This window comes from Myodes glareolus, chromosome 1 (assembly GCF_982192425.1).
Source record: "Myodes glareolus chromosome 1, mMyoGla1.1, whole genome shotgun sequence".
NCBI lineage: Eukaryota > Metazoa > Chordata > Mammalia > Rodentia > Cricetidae > Myodes > Myodes glareolus.
The window spans coordinates 67,945,763-67,967,856 of NC_142026.1; the positions used below are offsets into that span (position 1 = coordinate 67,945,763).

Consider the following 22,094-nt stretch of genomic DNA (forward strand, 5'->3'; position numbering starts at 1 on the left):
TCAATGTTGTGAAAGACCTTCTTATAACTAACCCTACTGTTTCTGGATCCAGAGGCCCCTTAAAGTCTGATTCCACAAGCTGAACTCCCATTCTAGGAGTCAATACAAGTCTGCTGGTGGCATGGATGTCCAATCCTGCTGAATCTGCAGTGGCTCTCCTCGGTCTCTCAGATGTCTGAGAGTTGGCCACGCCCTCTGACACATGTCCTCGTTCTGACTCACAACTGCCCGATATATTTGTGGGCCCTGAGGGCGGGGGACCGCCACTCATTTTTTGGACGGGAGCTTACAGGTGTCTGAGACAAAAACTGGTCATCCATATCCCTTACAGATTGATATTCATTCGCCCAATGCTTCCCCCCTTTACATCTTGGACATACATTTGACTGAGTTAGATGCTGGCCGCCAGGCCTTTGAAGATCATCTCCTCTTTCTGGACACTGCTGTTTTAAATGTCCCACTTTACTGCACTTAAAGCAGGCACCTGAATTTGCCTTTTTTCCTTGTGTTAGCTGAACCACAGCTGCCACCAGGCCTGCATTAGTAAGCGGCCCTCCCAACTCTCTACAAACTTTCATCCATACCTCAAGGCCTCGGCTTTTATAAGGGGTTGTAGCATTTCTACATTCCTTCGTGCATTGTTCATATATTAGCTGTTTTATCAGTGGCATAGCCAGATCTGAATCCCCGAAAAGCCTGCCTGCAGCTTCAACCATGCAAGCAACAAAATCTGAGAATGCTTCAGTGGGACCCTGCAGAATCTTAGTAAGATTACCGCTCACTTCCCCCTGGTTGGGTAAGGCTTTCCAGGCCTTAATTCCAATCTTATTAACCTGTTTGAAGACTTGAACTGGGTATCCAGTCTGCTGATTGGCAAAACGACCTTGACCAAGTAACATATCTCTGTCCCAAGCATGGTTTCCTGCTGCTTGATTGGCAGCTGCTTCCTCGTTTGCAAATTCTATCAAAAAAGCTTTCCAGTCTAAATACTGCCCTGGGCTTAAACATGCACGTGCAAGTCCGCTCCAAACACTGGGCGTCATGCAATACCGGTTAAGGGCTTCCACCTGTGCCACCGTGAAGGAAGCATGAGTTCCATATGTTCTTACAGACTCAGTCAGAGATTTAATAATCTTAATATCTAAAGGTTCTTCATATCTGTTCCCCTGTGGATCTTGAAACACTGGATAAGCCAATTGTAATTCCATCCTTACTGTATTCCAGATTCCTGGGCAAAAAGAACGCCCTGAGCTGCCATTCCCTCCATTCGCATAAAGAAGGGGTGCCGATGGCATTGCTTGTCATGAGGAGGGCTTGCAGCATTCCTCTCTCTTAGGGTCCCACTTCACTCTTCTCTTTTTTCTCTTTCTTATTTTCGCTCTTTCCATCTGCTCTACAAGTGTCTGCAGCTCCTCCTCCGAATCCACAGACTCTGAATTCTCTATGTCCTCCTCACTGTCCATTTGTTTCGACTTCTCCTCCTGAAATATACTTAAAGCAGCCTGTCTATTCTTTATTGCCTCATTATATCGTTGGTCCTCATGACAGCCTCTAATTAGTTTCCACATTGAACGCAGCAGCTCATTTAAAGCCGAAAAAATTGGTTTTGATTGAAATGCACCCATAGCCAACTATTAATGTTTTCTTTATAAACTTTAACTTTTGGTTTGATAATTTATGACACCTGCTCTTGCTTTTGGTTTTACAGCTTTGCTAACTCTCCTAACTTATCCTAATTTATTCTAATTTATCCTAACTTCTTCTAACTTATCTTAATTTATCCTAACTTATCCCAATTTATCCTAACTTATCCCTGCTCACTCTCTATTTACAGAGGAGAGCAGACTACCCACTTTTGTTGTGGAATTTTAACCCTGCTTTTGTCGCAGTTTCCCACCTTACCTGGGAATTTTACCAGTGCACTATCCTGCCCACAGCAAGTCCTGAGTCCAGACGAGAGGTTGTGTCTCCATACGTCACTTGTCGTTTCTTTCCCCGTAATGTTCCCGGGTTTTGGCACCAACTGTCACGCTCGTCTTGTCAGCAATGAAGACACAACACCGGACTCTTCTTACTGCGGTTTTTATTCAGGACCTTAGAATAATCTTCTCACCCTCTCGCTACCTCTCACAACCTCTCGCCCTGGGGAAAAGCCAGTTTACAGCTTAAATAACCTCTGGGTAGCCAACCCCAGCAAGCCACATGGGAGATGCAGATAGGTCCAGAAACGCGGAAGCAAGCCAGATCTTTAGCGTTAGCCATATATGGAGTTGTACACACCTGAGAGCACTCACCATTGGAAAGGTGGAAGGCCGGAATCAGCACCACCTGGCATCATGCGGCTCTCTACAGCCTCGGAGTATCTTTCAACGTAAATCTGGCTGAACTTGATGATGTATGGCTAATGGGCCAAAGACAAGTAAGGTTTCTTTTGGGGGCTGCCTCAACCTAAGACAGGAATGTGTTTGGTCCTGGACACTCTCCCATGATGAGTAAGGAGTTTGCCTGATGCCATCACCACCCAAGACAGGCCTAGTCATCTTATTTTATATAAAAATTAAATGGAGAGAAACTCAAAACTATTCCACTAAAATCAGGAACAAGACAAGGCTGCCCACTTTCACCATAGCTCTTCAGCATAATGCTTGATGTTCTAGCAATAGCAATAAGAGAACATAAGGACATCAAGGGGACTTGAATCGGAAAGGAAGAAGTCAAACTTTTCCATTTCTTTAAGGGAGTTTTTCAATTCCACTTTAAAGGTATCCATAATTTTCCTAAAGTTATGTTTAAAGCTGTTTTCTTTTTTTTTGTTTTTTTTTGTTTTTTGTAAGTCTCTGATACATGTTCAGTTTAAGTGTAAAATATTACATTCACTCAAAACTGTGTACGACAACACACTGTGTACTTATTGGCTATGAGTCTTGTTATTGTTTCAATTCCCGTTTTTAAATTTATAAAAGTTTATTAATTTATAAAAGTTTCCATTTCCGCCCCTCCTCCCAACACCCTCCCACTCCCCCCACTCCCTCTCCTCCTCCCTCTCCATCCCTAAGAGCAGTCAGGGTTTCCTGCCCTATGGGAAGTTCAAGTTCCTCCCCTCTCCCTCTAGGTCCAGGAAGGTGAGCATCCAAACAGACTGGATCCCAAAAATCCAGTATATGCAGAGGAAACAAGTCCCAGTGTCATTGTCAATGGCTTTTCAGAAAGACCCCGTGTCAGCCACATTCAGAGAATCTGGTCACATTCAGAGAATCTGGTTGGATCACGTGCTTGTTCAGTCCCAGTCCAACTGGCCTTGGTGAACTCTCATTAGATCAGTCCCCTTGTATCAGTGGGTGAACGCACTCCTCACGGTCCTGCCTTTCTTGTTCATATTCTCCTTCCTTCTGCTCCTCATTTAGACCTTGGGGGCTCAGTCCAGTGCTCCAATGTGGGTCTCTGTCTCAATCTCCATCCATCAGCGGGTGAAGGTTCCCTCTGGTCTTGCCTTCTTTGCTCACATTCTAGTAAAAATGGCAATTCTACCAAAAGCAATCTATAGATTCAATGCAATCCCCATCAAAATCCCATCAAACTTCTTCACAGACCTTGAGAGAACAATAATCAAGTTTATATGGCAAAACAAAAAACCCAGGATAGCCAAAACAATCTTATACAATAAAGGAACTTCTGGAGGTATAACCATCCCTGACTTCAAACTCTATTACACAGCTAGAGTATTGAAAACAACTTGGTACTGGCATAAAAACAGAGAAGTCGACCTATGGAATCGAATAGAAGACCCAGATATTAACCCATAAACCTATGAACACTTGATTTTCGACAAGGGAGCTAAAGGTATGCAATGGAAGAAGGAAAGCATCTTTAACAAATGGTGCTGGCATAACTGGATGTTAACCTGTAGAAGAATGAAAGTAGATCCATATCTATCACCATGCACAAAAATCAAGTCCAAATGGATTAAAGACATCGACATTAATCAGACCACTTTGAACCAGATAGAAAAGAAAGTGGGAAGAAGTCTACAAGACATAGGGACAGGAGGCCACTTCTTAGGTAGAACACCAGTAGCACAGACAATAAGAGAAACAATGAATAAATGGGACTTCCTGAAACTGAGAAGCTTCTGTAAAGCAAAGGACACTGTCAGTAAGACAAAAAGGCTTCCTTCGGACTGGGAGAAGATCTTCACCAACCCCTCATCAGACAATGGTCTGATCTCCAAAATATACAAAGAACTCAAGAAACTAGACACTAAAACTCTATTTAACCCAATTAAAAAATGGGGTGCTGATCTGAACAGAGAATTCTCAACAGAAGAACTTCGAATGGCCAAAAGCTGTTTTCTTGTACTTCTTCTGGGTTTGGATGATTAAGTCTTCCTGTTCTGTGACCACTGGGATCTGATGTTACCATGTTGTATTTTTAGGTTGTTGAAGGAATTCTTTCATAGGCACCAACCCATTTCTTCCTTCAAATAAGGCCAGCAGTGTCTTTGAGTCTTGGTCAAATCCTTGCTGTGGCTGTTTGAGTATTTGAGAGTTTTTCTTGGTCTGCTCTTTATTGTCAATGTTTGTCTCAGAAAGCCTCTGAGGTCTCTATACACCTGCTCCCTTGGTCTTCTCTTCTGGTTTGCTATCTTGATGTTCTATCTTAATCCCCTCAGTGTTGTAGACCACTCTTGGTCCCTTCACTCTTATAGCAAGCTCTCAGCTCTTAGGCTGGGTATGGTTAGTAGTTTAGGGATTACAGTGGATGGGTTTGAGTTTTGGGGGAGCCTGAACACAGAAACTCCATGCTGGCTAACTAGAAATGTCAAGGGAGTTGGGGAAGGAGCCCAGGGTTTTTTCCTGCTGGGGAGGTCCTAGAAATTAGGGAGTCCCATGATGTTATACATTTTTTTTCTGCTCACCTCTCTTCCTCTCCCCTCTTTTTCAACCCTCTTATATGTTCCCATGCTTCCAATTCACTCAGGATGTCCTGTCTTTTTCTACTTACCATGTATATTAGATCTATGTGTGTCTCCTTAAGGTCTTCATTGTTTTCTAGGTTTTCTGGGATTGTGAATTGTAAGCTGCTTTTCTTTCCTTTATGTCTAAAAGACACTTATTAGTGAGTACATATGATATTTATCTTTCTGGTTCTGGGTTACCTCTCTCAATATGATGTTTCTAGATCCATCCATAGGCCTGCAAATTTCAAGATGTCTTTTTTTTTTGCTGTGTAGTACTCCATTGTGTAAATGTACCACATTTCCTTATTAATTCTTGGTTGAAGGGCATTTAGGTTGTTTCCTGGTTCTGGCTATGACAAAGAATGCTGCTATGAACATAGTTCAGAACATGTCCTTGTGGCACAATTGAGGATCCTTTGGGTATGCACCCAAAAGTAGTATTGCTCGGTCTTAAGAAAGGTGATTTCCTAATTTTCTGAGAAATTGCCATGTTGATAACCAAAACAACTGTACCAGCATGTACTCCTACCAGCAATGGTGGAGTGCTCCCTTTATGCAATATCCTCTCCAGCATAAGTTGTCATCAGTGTTTTTGGTCTTGGCCATTGTTACAGCTACAAGACCAGAGTTGTTTTGATTTGCTTTTTTCAGATGGCTAAGGTTGTTGAGCCTTTCCTTAAGTATCTTTCAGCCATTTTAGATTCCTCTGTTGTGAGTTCTCTATTTAGGTCTGTACTCCATTTTTTGGATTGTTTGTTCTTTTGATGACCAATTTTTAATTTTCTCTGAATATTTTGGAGATCAGTCCTCTGTCAGATGTGGGGTTGGTGAAGATCTTTACCCATTCTGTAGGCTCCTCTTTTGTCTTGTTGACCATGTCCTTTGCTTTACAGAAACTTTTTAATTTCAGGAGGTCCCATTTATTAATTGTTTCTCTCAGTGTCTGTGTTACTGGGTTTATATTTAAGTAACATATCTTTTGCCTTAAATTTGGAAGTCAAGACACTTTCAAAATATATAGGTTGGATTGATCTAGCAGCATTTGTAATTAAATGTCTTTTGGAAGCTGTTGCTTCTTTCTTAGCAGTTAAACAATTCAAACACAACACAATGATATATAGTACTCAGATTCTCTGTGTATTTTTCATCTTTATATGGCTTTTTATAACTCCATTTCTGTTATTGTCATTTTTTAAATTTTTGGTTCTTTTGAAGCAAGCTTTCTCTGTGCATCTTCAGCTGTCCTGGATCTCACTCTGTAGGCCAGACTGACCTCAAGCTCTCAGAGATCCACCTGCCTCTGTCTCCCAGGTACGGGGATTAAACGTGTGTGCCATGACACTAACTATGATATTTCTTTTTTACTGTCTTTCTCTATTATTTTTTCTCCCAAGGCTACATGTATTTTTAAGCACACTGTAAACAGTAAACTTTTTTCATCTGAATCTGTTTTTACTATATATCTTAGTCTTTTTTCTAAACACATGAGTTTTTAATCTGCTGATAGGGCTATGATTAAAGCTGCATATTTGGTGGCTCGCTCCACCCAATTTCTTAGGTTTTTTTGAGTCTAGATTCATGCCAAAGGTACTGGAAGCAATCACATTTATTGCCACAACTGGGTAGAGCTTCTAGGTCCGTGCCATCACCAAGAAACCTGATGCTGACTGCTCATAAACACCATTTAAGTGTTTGGTGGCAGAGCCTCTGAAAGGAGTTGTAAGGTTTTTGCAGCTAATGTTGAGGCAGGAAGCCTCTCTTAAAAGAGCCATGCCAATTCTTGCCTCAGCAAACAGAGAGTACCAAAGAACAGATGCTTAACAAGGAGGTGTTTTTGACTCTGTGCTTGTCTGTCTAGAATTATTTTATTAAAACTTTTTCAGGCTTTATTTGGAAATTCTTGCTAAATGTTTGGGCACTATTTATAAACATGAGTTTTTGTCTTGCCTGATCAAGCAGCCATTCAGTCCCAAGGAACACACAGAGGCTTATATTAATTACAAATTCTCTCGGCTATTTGTAAGATTTATTATTAACTATCTATTATACTTAAACCATAATTCTTATCTATGTTTGGTCATGTGGCTTTTTATCTTTTCTCAGTAATACATTATCATCTTGCTTCCTCTGTGGCTAGATGGCAACTGATTCTCTGCATTTCCTCTATCCAGAATTCTCCTAGTTTCATCTCCCCACCCACATATACTTCCTGCTTGACTACTGCCAAATTAGCATTTTATTAAACCAATATGAGTGACAAAACTTTACACTGTTTAAGAGCATTATCCCACAGAAAGGCTATCTTTCCAACATACTAGTAACCAAGAGAAAAATCATGATAACTCATACATTTAGCACACACTCGTAATCTCACCACTCAGGAGGCAGGAGGAATAAATGAAGAACCAGTGACTATCTCAGCCGGGGTGGGCACCGCGGGCCAGGTTAGGCGGTGAGTGCAAAGGGACTGGAGTCCCTTTGTTCCAAAAGCCGGCCTGCAGCAAGCCAAGACTGCAGGCAGGGGCACCTCGTTTCTGATCCTGTGGAGGGGTAAGTGTATTGTTCCTGACCACCACACAAGGCCGGTTAGGGAACACACAATACTCCCGCCACCCTTATCTCCCTGACTACTCCAAAGGGGCAGCTTCCCCAGCTAATCCCTCTCTCCTGCATAGCCATCCCAGCATTCTGCCTGGAACCCATACCCTCCCCTCTCCTTTTTTCGGGGCTTAAATTCCTCCATCTCAGCCGGGGTGGGCACCGCGGGCCAGGATAGGCGGTGAGTGCAAAGGGACTGGAGTCCCTTTGTTCCAAAAGCTGGCCTGCAGCAAGCCAAGACTGCAGGCAGGGGCACCTCGTTTCTGATCCTGTGGAGGGGTAAGTGTATTGTTCCTGACCGCCACACAAGGCCGGTTAGGGAACACACAATACTCCCGCCACCCTTATCTCCCTGACTACTCCAAAGGGGCAGCTTCCCCAGCTATTCCCTCTCTCCTGCATAGCCATCCCAGCTTTCTGCCTGGAACCCATACTCTCCCCTCTCCTTTTTTCGGGGCTTAAATTCCTCCATCTCAGCCGGGGTGGGCACCGCGGGCCAGGATAGGCGGTGAGTGCAAAGGGACTGGAGTCCCTTTGTTCCAAAAGCCGGCCTGCAGCAAGCCAAGACTGCAGGCAGGGGCACCTCTGACCAGCGAGGGGCTCTGATCCTGTGGAGGGGTAAGTGTATTGTTCCTGACCACCACACAAGGCCGGTTAGGGAACGCACAATACTCCCGCCACCCTTATCTCCCTGACTACTCCAAAGGGGCAGCTTCCCCAGCTAATCCCTCTCTCCTGCAACGCCATCCCAGCTTTCTGCCTGGAACCCATACCCTCCCCTCTCCTTTTTTCGGGGCTTAAATTCCTCCATCTCAGCCGGGGTGGGCACCGCGGGACGTACAGGCGGTGAGTGCAAAGGGACGGAAATCCCTTTGTTCTAATTGCCTGCCTACAGCAACCTAAGGCTGCAGGCAAAGTGATTCCTGGATAGCAAGGGGCATTAATCCAGTAGCAAAAGACCCAGCGGAGGGAAGAGCCATTGGAGAACATCTGAAGGAAGAGATGGGCAGGCGCCAAGGCAAGAATTCCTCCAACAATCTGAAAAACAACACGAAAACACCAGATCCCAGCGATCTTATGACAGAAGGACTTGAACACCCTATATCGGAAGAAGTGGAAAACAGTGTCATTATAAAAGCAATAGAGTCTCTTAAACAGGGTATGAATAACTCACTTAAAGAAATAGAATTGAAATATAACAAAAAGATGGAAGAAATGAGTAAAGAAATGGAAGACAAATATAACAAAAAGTTTGAAGAAATAAGTAAATTCGTAAATGATACCCTGGGAAACCAAGAAAAAACAATCAAACAGGTAATGGAATCAGTTCAAGAATTGAAAACTGAAATTGAGGCAGTGAAGAAAACACAAACCGAGGACCGGCTGGATATGGAAAATCTAGGTAAACAAACAGAGACTTCAGGAACAAGCATAACCAATAGAATACAAGAGATAGAAGAACGAATCTCAGATTATGAAGACACCATAGAGAAAATAAATGCCCTGACCAAAGAAAACAGCAAATCCAACAAATTCTCATCACAAAACATTCAGGAAATATGGGACATAATAAAAAAACCAAATCTAAGAATAATAGGAGTAGAAGAAGGAGAAGAATTGCAGACCAAAGGTCCAGAAAATATATTCAACAAAATTATAGAAGAAAACTTTCCCATCCTAAAGAGTGATATTCCTATGAAGGTGCAAGAAGCATACAGAACACCGAATAGACTGGATCAGAAAAAAACATCCCCTCGCCATATAATAATCAAAACACAAAGCATTCAGATTAAAGAAAGGATATTAAGAGCTGCAAAGGAAAAAGGTCAAGTAACCTATAAAGGTAAACCTATCAGACTTACACCAGACTTCTCTATAGAAACCATGAAAGCCAGAAGGTCCTGGATAGAGGTACTGCAGAAACTAAGGGACCATGGATGCAAGCCCAGATTAATATACCCAGCCAAGCTTTCATTCACTATCAACGGAGAAAACAAAATATTCCAGGATAGGAACAAATTTAAACAATACGTAACTACTGATCCAGCCTTACAGAGAATATTAGAAGGAAAATTACATCCCAAGGAATCCAACATTGCCAACACTGCCTACAATAACTCAAACATCTAGCGACCCTTCACTAGCACAACCCAAAGAAGGAAAACACATACACTCTACTACCCAAAAAAAAAAAAATGACTCGAGTCAACAACCACTGGTCATTAATATCTCTTAATATCAATGGACTCAATTCACCTATAAAGAGGCACAGACTTAGAGATTGGATACGAAAACAGTATCCAACATTCTTCTGTTTACAAGAAACACACCTCAACCACAAAGACAGACACCTACTCAGAGTAAAGGGTTGGGAAAAGGTTTTCCAAGCAAATGGACCTAAGAAACAAGCGGGCGTGGCCATTCTAATATCTAACAAAATCGACTTCAAACTAAAATCAATCAGAAGAGATGGAGATGGACATTTCATACTCATAACAGGAACAACTCATCAGGAAGAAGTCTCAATCCTGAATATCTATGCCCCTAATATAAAGGCACCCACTTATGTAAAAGAAACTCTTCTAGAACTCAAGGCAGTCATCAAACCACACACGCTAATAGTAGGAGACTTCAACACTCCTCTCTCACCAATGGACAGGTCAATCAGACAGAAACCAAACAGAGAATTAAGAGATTTATTGGAGGAATTGAATCAAATGAACTTAACAGACATCTATAGAACACTCCACCCAAATAGGAAAGAATATACCTTCTTCTCTGCAGTTCATGGAACCTTCTCGAAGATTGACCACATACTCGGTAACAAAGCAAACTTCCACAGATACAAAAAAATATTAGTAACCATCTGTGTCTTGTCAGATCACCATGGATTAAAATTAGAATTCAACAACAATGCTAACCCCAGGAAGTCAACAAACTCATGGAAGTTGAACAGTCAACTACTAAATCACCCCTGGGTCAAGGACGAAATTAAGAAAGAAATTAAAGACTTCCTTGAATTTAATGAAAACAAAGACACAACATACTCAAACCTATGGGACACTATGAAAGCAGTGCTAAGAGGAAAGTTCATAGCAATAGGCGCCCAAATAAAGAAAACGGAGAAAGCACACATTGGAGACCTAACAGCACACTTGAAAGCTCTAGAAAAAAAAGAAGCTGATTCACCCAGGAGGAGTAGAAGACTGGAAATAATCAAACTGAGGGCTGAAATCAACAAAATAGAAACAGAGAAAACAATCCAAAGAATCAATGAATCAAAAAGCTGGTTCTTGGAGAAAATCAACAAGATTGACAAACCCCTATCCAAACTAATCAAACGGCAGAGAGAGAACGTGCAAATTAATAGGATCAGAAATGAAAAGGGGGACATAACCACAGACACAGAGGAAATTCAGAGAATCATTAGATCTTACTACGAAAGTTTATATGCCACAAAGTTGGAAAATGTAAAAGAAATGGACATTTTTTTAGATAAGTACCATATACCAAAGTTGAACCAAGAACAGGTGAACAATCTAAATAGACCTGTTAGTCGCGAAGAATTAGAAGCTGCTATCAAAAATCTCCCTACCAAAAAAAGCCCAGGACCAGATGGTTTCAATGCAGAATTCTACCAGAACTTCCAGGAAGAGCTAATACCTATACTCCTTAACGTATTCCACAATATAGAAACAGAAGAGTCATTGCCTAACTCCTTTTATGAAGCTACAGTTACCCTAATACCAAAACCACACAAAGACACAACCAAGAAAGAGAATTACAGGCCAATCTCACTCATGAACATTGACGCGAAAATTCTCAATAAAATACTGGCAAACCGTATCCAAGAGCACATTAGAAAAATTATCCATTATGATCAAGTCGGCTTCATTCCAGAGATGCAGGGCTGGTTCAACATTCGCAAATCTATCAATGTAATCCATCATATAAATAAACTGAAAGAAAAAAACCATATGATCATCTCACTAGATGCTGAAAAAGCATTTGACAAAATTCAACACCCATTTATGATAAAGGTGTTGGAGAGACTGGGGATACAAGGATCATACCTAAATATAATAAAAGCAATATACAGCAAGCCGACAGCTAACATCAAACTGAATGGAGAGAAACTCAAAGCCTTTCCACTAAAATCAGGAACGCGACAAGGCTGTCCACTCTCTCCATACCTCTTCAATATAGTGCTTGAAGTTCTAGCAATAGCAATAAGACAACATAAGGAGATCAAGGGGATTCGTATTGGAAAGAATGAAGTCAAACTTTCGTTATTTGCTGACGATATGATAGTTTACATAAGTGACCCCAAAAACTCTACCAAAGAACTCCTACAGCTGATAAACACCTTTAGTAACGTGGCAGGATACAAGATTAACTCCAAAAAATCAGTGGCCTTCCTATACACAAAGGATAAAGAAGCAGAGAGGGAAATCAGAGAAACATCACCTTTCATGATAGCCACAAATAGCATAAAATATCTTGGGGTTACTCTAACCAAGGAAGTGAAAGACCTATTTGACAAAAACTTTAAGTCTTTGAAGAAAGAAATTGAGGAGGATACCAGAAAATGGAAAGACCTCCCCTGCTCTTGGATTGGGAGAATCAACATAGTAAAAATGGCAATTCTACCAAAAGCAATCTATAGATTCAATGCAATCCCTATCAAAATCCCATCAAACTTCTTCACAGACCTTGAGAGAACAATAATCAAGTTTATATGGCAAAACAAAAAACCCAGGATAGCCAAAACAATCTTATACAATAAAGGAACTTCAGGAGGCATTACCATCCCTGACTTCAAACTCTATTATAGAGCTACAGTATTGAAAACAGCTTGGTATTGGCATAAGAACAGAGAAATCGACCTTTGGAATCGAATAGAAGACCCGGATATTAACCCACAAACCTATGAGCACCTAATTTTTGACAAGGGAGCTAAAGGTATACAATGGAAGAAGGAAAGCATCTTTAACAAATGGTGCTGGCATAACTGGATGTCATCCTGTAAAAAAATGAAAGTAGATCCATATCTATCACCATGCACAAAAATCAAGTCCAAATGGATTAAAGACATCAACATTAATCCGTCCACTTTGAACCTGATAGAAGAGAAAGTGGGAAGTAGTCTACAAGATATAGGCACAGGAGCCCTCTTCCTAAGTAGGACCCCAGCAGCACAGACAATAAGAGAAACAATGAATAAATGGGATCTACTGAAACTGAGAAGCTTCTGTAAAGCAAAGGACACTGTCAGTAAGACAAAAAGGCTGCCTTCTGACTGGGAGAAGATCTTCACCAGCCCCTCATCAGACAAAGGTCTGATCTCCAGAATATACAAAGAACTCAAGAAACTAGACACTAAAACTCTAATTAACCCAATTAAAAAATGGGGTACTGATCTGAACAGAGAATTCACAACAGATGAACTTCGAATGGCCAGAAGACACTTAAGGTCATGCTCAACCTCCTTAGCGATCAGGGAAATGCAAATCAAAACCACTTTGAGATATCATCTTACACCTGTCAGAATAGCTAAAGTTAAAAACACCAATGATAGCCTATGCTGGAGGGGATGTGGAATGAGGGGAACACTCATCCATTGTTGGTGGGAATGCAAACTTGTGCAGCCACTTTGGAAATCAGTGTGGCGGTTTCTCAGGAAACTGGGAGTCAACCTCCCTCAGGACCCAGCAATTCCTCTCTTGGGAATATACCCTAGAGAGGCCCAAACATACTACAAAAGCGTTTGTTCAACTATGTTCATAGCAGCACTATTTGTAATAGCCAGAACCTGGAAACAGCCTAGGTGCCCCTCAATAGAAGAATGGTTAAAAAAGGTGTGGAACATATACACATTAGAGTTTTACTCAGCGGTAAAAAATAATGACATCTTGAATTTTGCATGCAAATGGATGGACATAGAAAACGCTTTACTGAGTGAGGTAAGCCAGACCCAAAAAGAGGAACACGGTATGTATTCACTCATAAGTGGATTCTAACCATAATTAAAGGTCTTTGAGCCTATTATTCGTGATCCTAGAGAAGCTAAATAAGAAGACGAACCTGATGAAGATTATTTACCTATCCGCCAGGAGGTAGGAAATAGTCAAGAGTCCCAGGTAATCTTGGGTGCATGGGGGAGGGGCGTGGGAGGGTTGTTGGAAGGGGAGAGGGTTAGAGAGAAGGGAGTAGGGGAGGAATGGAGAAAGCTCGGTTGACCGGGATGGGGGGAAGGGAGGAAGGATGAATGTGGGATCAGGGAAGAATATATTTCAACTAAGGGAGTCATATTAGAGTTTACAGGAAACTTGATTATATATGGGATCCCAGGTCCAAGGAGAGATCCCCAGATTGTTCTCTGGACAGAGGAGAGGGTGCCTGAACCGGCCTTGGCCCGTGACCATACTGATGAATATTTTGCTTATCACCATAGATCCCTCATCTGGCGTTGGATGACGATACAGATGGAGGCCCGCGTTGGAGCACCGAACTGAGCCCCCCAAGATCCAAACGAGGAGCAAAAGGAGGAAGAAAATGACGAAGGACTGCGAGGGATACTATCACCCACTGATACAAGGGGTCGGATCTAATGAGAGTTTACCAAGGCCAGATGGACCGTGACTGAACGAGCATGTGATCCAACCAGATTCTCTGAATGTGGCTGGTTTTTCTGAATGTGGCTGGCCTGCAGTCTTTCCGAGAAGCCATTGACAATGACACTGGGACTTGTTTCCTCTGCATATACTGGATTTTTGGGATCCAGTCTGTTTGGATGCTCACCTTCCTGGACCTGGAGTGAGGGGGGAGGAACTTGGACTTCCCACAGGGCAGGAGACCCTGACTTCCCTTGGGGACAAAGAGGGAGGAGGAGAGGGAGGGGGGGAGTGGGAGGGTGTTGGGAGGAGGGGCTTAAATGGAAACTTTTTATAATTTAATAAAATTACAAAAAATAAAAAAAAAAAAAAAAAGAACCAGTGACTAGCCTGAGCTACATTTGTAAATGCTCTCTCTCTCTCTCTCTCTCTCTCTTTATATATATATAAATTATATATATAAATATATATATTATATATATATATATAAAATATATATAAATATATATATATATTATATGAGATAATTTTATAGATCACAAAAACAGCTAGGGAAAAATAACTCCCAGAAGCTCTTATAATTCCTCCCCAACAGTCGGCAGCTAGTATTCCAGCATTAAGGGGAGAAAAAAAGAGAGTTCAGTAAAATGGTTATCCATCCACGCTGAAGTAGAGTTGGAATTAATTTCAGAAAATAACTGATATGCATGTAGGGGCAAGTTCTGCTGGTTACCCCTACTGTCTGGAAGGGGAAGGGAGGAGCGACAGTATCTCTAGGAAAGCTCCACCCATAGAAAATAAATAAAACCTCAGCCAAGGCCCAATTAAGACATAAGGTAAAAACTGTCTAAAGTACAAGTTAGCTGTTGAATCTATTTACAAACCAACACAAGGATACGATCAGTAGTGTTTAAGATACAGGAGCACACAACCATCAATCCACACACATTCAGAAATGTCCTGAACCTTGAATACATGGTCACCTCTTACTTGCAATCAATTTATTTTTTAGCTATAACCAAGATTTCTTCTTTCAGGGGTGAGAGGGGTTGTCTGATGTCAGAAAGTAACTCTAAGTCTACAAATCCTCTGAAGGGTTAAGGTTTCAAAGGTGTGTTTCTAGAGCTGCTCAGAAGATGTTCAGAAAGTCAAGCATCCTTGTTAACTGTTACTAGAGCAGCTATTGGAACTGAAGCCTCAGCTAATGCTGGATCTTCAGTTACTGCATGGGACAGTCGGAACTAGAGTTGTTACAGGTTAATCAGGCTCGGAGATGCAGATGGGTCTAGAAAATCAGGTAGGTCCCTCTGGAGACAAGACCTGGCACCCTCTGAGGTCTGATCACCATAGAGAAAAGTTTCCAGACTGTAGTTCACTTTGGGAATAGAGCCCAGAGTGAATGTGCCTGGAGACATGAACTCTACACTGACAGAGAAAGGGACACTTGAGCAACCACAGGAACAGATCGACCCAGCAGGTGTTTTAGAGCTTCCACTTATCTATGGCAGTCATTACAGAACATTCTGGAAATTCTTTTGTTTGTAATTATGCCTTAGTTCCTGAACTAGGTCTGCAAAACAAACAAACAAGCAAACAAACAAACAAAAAAGACAGTGGAAGACCTGAGTGTCCCAGCCTTGGCCATAAGGTGAAGATACTGAATGGAAAAAAAGCATAGTTACATCAATACACACACACACACACACACACACACACACACAGACAGACAGACACACACACACACACAGGTCTGGAGCTCTTGATGTCAAGAACAAGGTAGGAAGCAAAGATGAGTAGGTCTTGACACCAAAAGACTAGGGAAGCTTCAGCTAGAAAATCTGGGGGTTTTACTCGTATCTCTGATGTCTAGGTCCCTAATATTCTATTGAGACATTAATGTGCATCCATTTTGTTACCCCATTGAAGAAGAAAACTACTACAGCCTCAGATGCACATTTGCTCACCATCCCCAACTGTCCCAAGCTGCCTCAAACACAGTAGATATGTCCAGGGTGGAACATTATAAATGTTCAGATGACTAATGGAGAATATCTATTTCAGCAGCAGGAGAGGGACTAGAGACAGACCAGGGTCTGGTACTCCATTACTCAAGCTTTCATACAATTTCCACATGTTTCTCTAGGCTTGAGTACATGCAAGAATCAAAATATTTTTGCAGCAGGGGCTTTTGTTCTTAGTTGTACACACTATGCTACTTTTACTGTTTCCTGGGACCTTTGAAAAAACTTTCCAAGTGCTCAACTCAGAATACATTCACATACAAACAGAACTAAATGGACTCAGTATGTTATAAGAACATGTGGTTATAGCTTGTATCAATGAATATTAAAGAACACATAAATAAGGGAAATAAAGGAATGGTTGTATGGTGAGAGGGTGAGAGTTGGAGTCATATATGCAGCTAAGGAAATATGAGTTTCTGAATAGACAACCACTATTTAAAAGAGAAATCACATGTTGCACCATTATGTATGAGCTCTGTAATTTTTTCACACATTTGAAACCACTATGGAAGCTAAATTGAATTAGAAAGTATAATAAGTAAGTCCCATTTCTATGACCTAGCATGTATTATTGAGTTTCTAGTTTGGAGTCATGAACTCAGGCTCAGAAATGCCAGAGAGTGATCTCTGTATGAGTTCACCATTGCTTAATACAACAACCTTTGACTTATTGTTACAATATCTCTTTCTTCATCTCAGTAGTTAGTTTTGAAATGAGCTACGGGCTGTTAATAATTTCTTTTCGCTGTACTATAAATATTAGATCTCAAGATTAGCTAGAAGCTTTACAGGTGGCTAAAGGTGGAATCCTAACAGCACCTATGAAGAGCTCTTTGCCATGTCAGACTACCTTTGGTTTGAAGGAATAGCTTTCCCTGCAGTAGGATTTGAAAAAGAAATACTTGAAGAAATCGGTGATAAGTTTGTGGTTAGAGATGAAGACACAATCATATTGTCTTACCCCAAATCAGGTAAGGACTGTTAGTGAGAATGATCTTGAACTGTATGATGAAGGTTGGGATTTTGATCCTCATTAATTTAGGGAATGAGTGGAGTGTTCTATAAATCAGATGTTAAAAATACTTTGTGGGTAAGGAGAGCTGTGTGTCAGCATATTTACACTCAGAGAAAGACTTCTAGCCTGCTATGTGTGGTCGAAAATCAGTTAAGACAAGAGAGCAATGTTGCCTTATCCTCTTTTAGGATTAGTTGGGGGTGGGTTGGGAGGGTGTGTGGAGGTAATGGTAGGAGGGGAGGGAATAGGAATTCAGGTTGGTATTTTTTTTAAAAAAAGTCTAATATTTTTTTGAAAAAAGAAAGAAAAAAGAGAGAGCAATGTCAATGGATTCTAAGGCAGACTCTGGCATTGTTGTGTCTCTGAGTGGAAGAATGAGTGAAAGAGGGAGAATGATGAGAATAAACAAAAGAAATAACATCAAGAGGAAAAAGGCATGGGTATAAGAGTATGTGGTGGAGAGTAAAATGTTGTGTAGAGAATTACCATGGTTCTTTTTCAGGTTGTAGAAAGAGTCTCAAACTCAAGGAACCAAAAATGACTTTTGGGGAAGGGATATTTGCTGGGTGGAAGAAGCATTGACCATTAGGAAAGTAATAGATTGCTGACAAGGAATGTGAAATAACTTGGAAAATGAAGGACAGTGGGATTCAGGATAAAGATTCAGACAACAGCCCAGGGAAGAAAGGTTGATAACTATCCACTGACAAATGAGCATGCAAACATGGATAGAGTGTGTGTGTTAAATAGAGAAGAGGGTATTTATTTACCTTAAGGACAAGCAGTACTCATAGACACACTGCAGGATGGATGCATCTCAAGGGCATTGTATTAAAAAAAGCTCATCTAGATTTTTTGGAACATATTTTATAACTCTATCCCTGTGAACTATCTGGGATATTCAAATTCACTGCACTAGAATGTAGACTGATGATGGCCCAGGACTGCTGGGAATGTTCAGGAGGCAGGTGAAGGATACTAAGTATAATCTCAGTTTTTCTAAATGAAGCATTGGGGAAGTGCTTGATCAATATACTTTGTGCTAACACCATGTAGACATTGTGAACACAAGTCTGTGTACTTGGAAACAGCTGCACTCTAAACAGTGTGATTATATATTCTACTTGACGCTTTTTAACAAATAATGTTGAAATAACTGACCATCAATTTTTCTTCTTGTTCAGGAACTAACTGGCTGATTGAGATTGTCTGCTTGATTCAGACCAAGGGGACTCCCAAGTGGATTCAATCTGTGCCCATCTGGGAACGCTCACCCTGGGTAGAGACTCAAATAGGATATCAAATGTTAGTCAATCAGGAAGGACCACGCCTCATCAGCTCTCATCTTCCCTTTCATCTTTTCCCTAAGTCTTTCTTCAGTTCCAAGGCCAAGGTCAGCATCCAGTGATTGAGAAATCCTTGATCAAATGCTCATTGAACTTATTCTACCATGACAGGCCCTGGAGTTCTTGTTTAAATGGACTCTGATTTTGTAGGTTGAGGTAGGAAAGCTGGGATTCTCATGCACTAAGTGATATTGATGTGTTCCCTCCTCAGACTAAATCAAAGTACCATGATGTCAATCACCACACAGTGATCCTGGCAGGTATATGACAGAAAGTGGAACAACACATTAGAGCATCAAGGAACTACATAAACAGGTCAAATAGAGTTAAAATTCTAGTGTAGAGTAGATATTACTGTTTTGCTGTCACCAAATAATTAATTAGCTAATCTTGATTCTATAAATACCCCATGCACAGTGGGTCAATCACCCAACACAGACTACATCATAGGTGAAACATCATGAACAGGTACCAATGTTTTATACCTGTAGATGGTTCAACAGTTATGGCTCATCTGTATTCACTGTGTCCTGCTGGGTCTATCTCTCCATTGAGATCAGTAACCATGTACCTGATAGAGGAACTACAGAAAGTATGAGAAATATTCATAGCTTCTTGTTAGAAAGAACATTTACTGGAAGTCCCTTCACCACATAACTTAATATTGTTTAATGCTTAAACGGCAAAGACACTCTTAGAAGAACTATCTCTTTAAAAACATCACAATTGAGTTATGACCATTCAAAAATGTGTGTTTATGTCTTATTTGAATTTGGCAAACTCTTGACTGGAGAAATTGAGGCATAAAGAGATAAATTCTAGAATAATGTCACAAAGGCATTGGTTTAAACTATAAGTATCCTTTTATTAAATTTATTTACTTTTAATTTATTTCTTTTATTTTTGAGATTACACAATTTAATTATATATAACACTCCCCCATCCCCTTCCTCCACACTCATTTATATAGCCCTCCTTTTTCAGATTTATGGTCTCTTTTTCATTGATTGTTATTATATATGTATATTTATACATATCTACATATTTATAAATACTTAAGTACAATCAGCTCTGTCTGTACAGTGTTCCTTGTCTGTATGTTTTCTGGGATGAGCATTCAGCATTATGTGACCAATAGTTATGCTTTTCCCAAAGGAAATCGTTTTCTGCTCTCTTCATTTCTTACTTTCCTGTAGGTCTTGTTTCACCATTGTGTAATGGCACATTGGCTTTAAGCTCTGCACCATGATTGTTTCGAGGGTTATATTGGGTAGTTATTGTTACAAAATCCAAAAGTTTGTCATATCGCATTTTGATTAAGCACAGTACTCAATATTCTGTGTAGATAAGATGCTCTTTCACATTGGATGAATAATCTTTCACACTGTAAGATATTTTTTTAGAACTAGAGAATCAGTGTTGGGTTTTTATTATTGTTTTTATTTTTTACAGTATTAGTGACCTCGGTCATTTTGCTGTTACATATTTGTAAATCAAATTAAAGTATGAAAGAGGATCTTGACTATATTGTACTTAAGTATGGTTTTTCCAAATAAAATTATTAAATGTTTTTAGAAACTTCACGATATTTGATTGACATTTCATATAAATTGTAACAGGTAAAAGTGAAGAATGACTATATTGACCCTCATATACATGTTTTTCCATTTCAGACGATCTATGTCATCCGAAATCCCAGAGATGTTCTTGTGTCTGGTTATTTTTTCTTTCATAAGACAAACCTTGTTAAGAATCCAGAGTCTCTGATGAATTATTTTGAGTGGTTCCTCAAAGGAAATGGTGAGTGTCCTATTAAATATAGGAGTTGATAGAGGCTCAAAGACATTTATTTCATTTTATTACTTTAAAAATTTACCAATCCAAATTTCCACTTCCTCCCCTCCTCCCTCTTCCCTTCCAGAGTGAGTTCATACCATATTCATATATTTGGCTCTGGGTTATCTCACTCAGGATAGTGTTTTCTAATTCCATCCATTTGCATACAAAATTCAAGATGTCATTGTTTTTTACCACTGAGTAGTACTCTAATGTATAGACTGCCACACTTTCTTTATCAGTTCTTCCATTGAGGGGCATCTAGGTTGTTTCCAGGTTCTGGCTATTACATATAGTGCTGCTATGAACATAGTTGAACAAACGATTTTGTAGTATGATTGAGCAGCTTTTGAGTACATTCCCAAGAGTGGTATTGCTGGATCCTGAGGTAGGTTGACTCCCAATTTACTGAGAAAACACCACACTGATTTCCAAAGTGGTTGTACAAGTTTGCATTCCCACAAGCAAAGAATGAGTGTCACCCTTACTCCACATCTTCTCCAGCATATGCTATCATTGTTGTTTTTTAATTTTAGCTCTTCTGACAGGTGTAAGATGGAATCTAGGAGTTGTTTTGATTTTCATTTCCCTGATAGCTAAGAAAGTTGAATATGTCTTTAAGTATTATTCGACCATTTGAAATTCTTCTGTTGAGAATTTTGTTTAGTTCAGTATCCCATTTTTAATTGGGTTATTTAAAATTTTAATATCCAATTTCTTGAGTTTTTATATATTTTGGAGCTCAGTCCTTTGTCTGATATGGGGTTGGTGAAGATCTTCTCCCATTCATTAGGTTGCCTTTTTGTCTTATTGACTGTGTCCTTTGCTGTACAGAAGCTTCTCAGTTTCAGGAGGGCCCATTTCTTCATTTTTGCTCTTATTGTCTGTGCTACTGAGGTTATACTTGGGAAGTGGTTTCCTGTGCCCATGCATTGAAAGCTCCTTCCCATTTTCTCCTCTATCAGATTCAGTGTGTTCAGATTTTTATTGAGGTCTTTAATCTATTTGAACTTGAGTTTTGTGCATGGTGATAGATATGGATCTATTATCATTCTTCTACAGGTTGACATCCAGTTATACTAGCACCATTTGTTGAATATGCTTTCTTTTTTCCACTGTATCATTTTAACTTCTTTGTCAAAAATCGGGTGTTCAGCGGTGTGTGGATTAATATCCAGGTCTTCAATTCTATCCCATTGCTCAACGTCTCTGTTTTTATGCCAATACCAAGCTGTTTTGATTACTGTAGCTCTGTAATAGTGCTTGATGTCAAGGATGTTAATGCCTCTGGAAGTTCCTTTATTGTATATGAATGTTTTGGTTATCCTGGGTTTTTTGTTTTTCCATATGAAGTTGGTTATTGTTCTTTCAAGGTCTGTGAAGAATTTTGTTGGGATTTTGATGGGGATTGCATTGAATCTATAGATTGCATTTGGTAGGATTGCCATTTTTAATATGTTTATCCTTCCTATGCAAGAGCATGGGAGATCTTTCCATTTTCTGCTATCTTCCCTTATGTCTTTCTTCAAAGACTTAAAGTTCTTGTGAAATAGGTCTTTCACTTCCTTTGTTAGTGTTAACCCAGGATACTTTATGCTACATGTGGCTATTGTGAAAGGTGATGTTTCTCTGATTTCCCTCTCCGCATCTTTAGCCTTTGTGTATAGGAGGGCTACTGATGTTTTTGGGTTGACCTTGTACCCT

At 40.2% G+C, this 22,094-nt stretch overlaps 2 protein-coding genes across 3 annotated transcripts in view; one reads left to right on the forward strand and one right to left on the reverse strand.

The window, feature by feature from the left end:
- Positions 1 to 218: 218 nt before the first annotated feature.
- On the reverse strand, positions 219 to 1,295 carry LOC148123423 (igE-binding protein-like). The gene has a single exon (XM_087911511.1). It carries the CDS (start codon positions 1,293 to 1,295, stop codon positions 219 to 221), a length of 1,077 nt encoding a protein of 358 aa, XP_087767637.1.
- A 15,664-nt stretch (positions 1,296 to 16,959) lies between these two features.
- LOC125396007 (sulfotransferase 2A1-like) overlaps positions 16,960 to 22,094 on the forward strand; it is a 48,488-nt gene continuing 43,353 nt past the window's right edge. For both annotated transcript variants that reach the window (XM_087908874.1, XM_087908875.1), the window contains exons 1-3: positions 16,960 to 17,164; positions 18,393 to 18,601; positions 20,228 to 20,354. In XM_087908874.1, the coding sequence (XP_087765000.1) occupies positions 17,032 to 17,164; positions 18,393 to 18,601; positions 20,228 to 20,354 (469 nt within the window). In that variant the 5' untranslated portion in view covers positions 16,960 to 17,031. The remainder of the gene's footprint in view (positions 17,165 to 18,392; positions 18,602 to 20,227; positions 20,355 to 22,094) is intronic.

Bases quoted from the DNA above. Each gene is read 5' to 3' on its own strand.
- LOC148123423 (XM_087911511.1), bottom strand. From the start codon at position 1,295: ATGCCATCGGCACCCCTTCTTTATGCGAATGGAGGGAATGGCAGCTCA.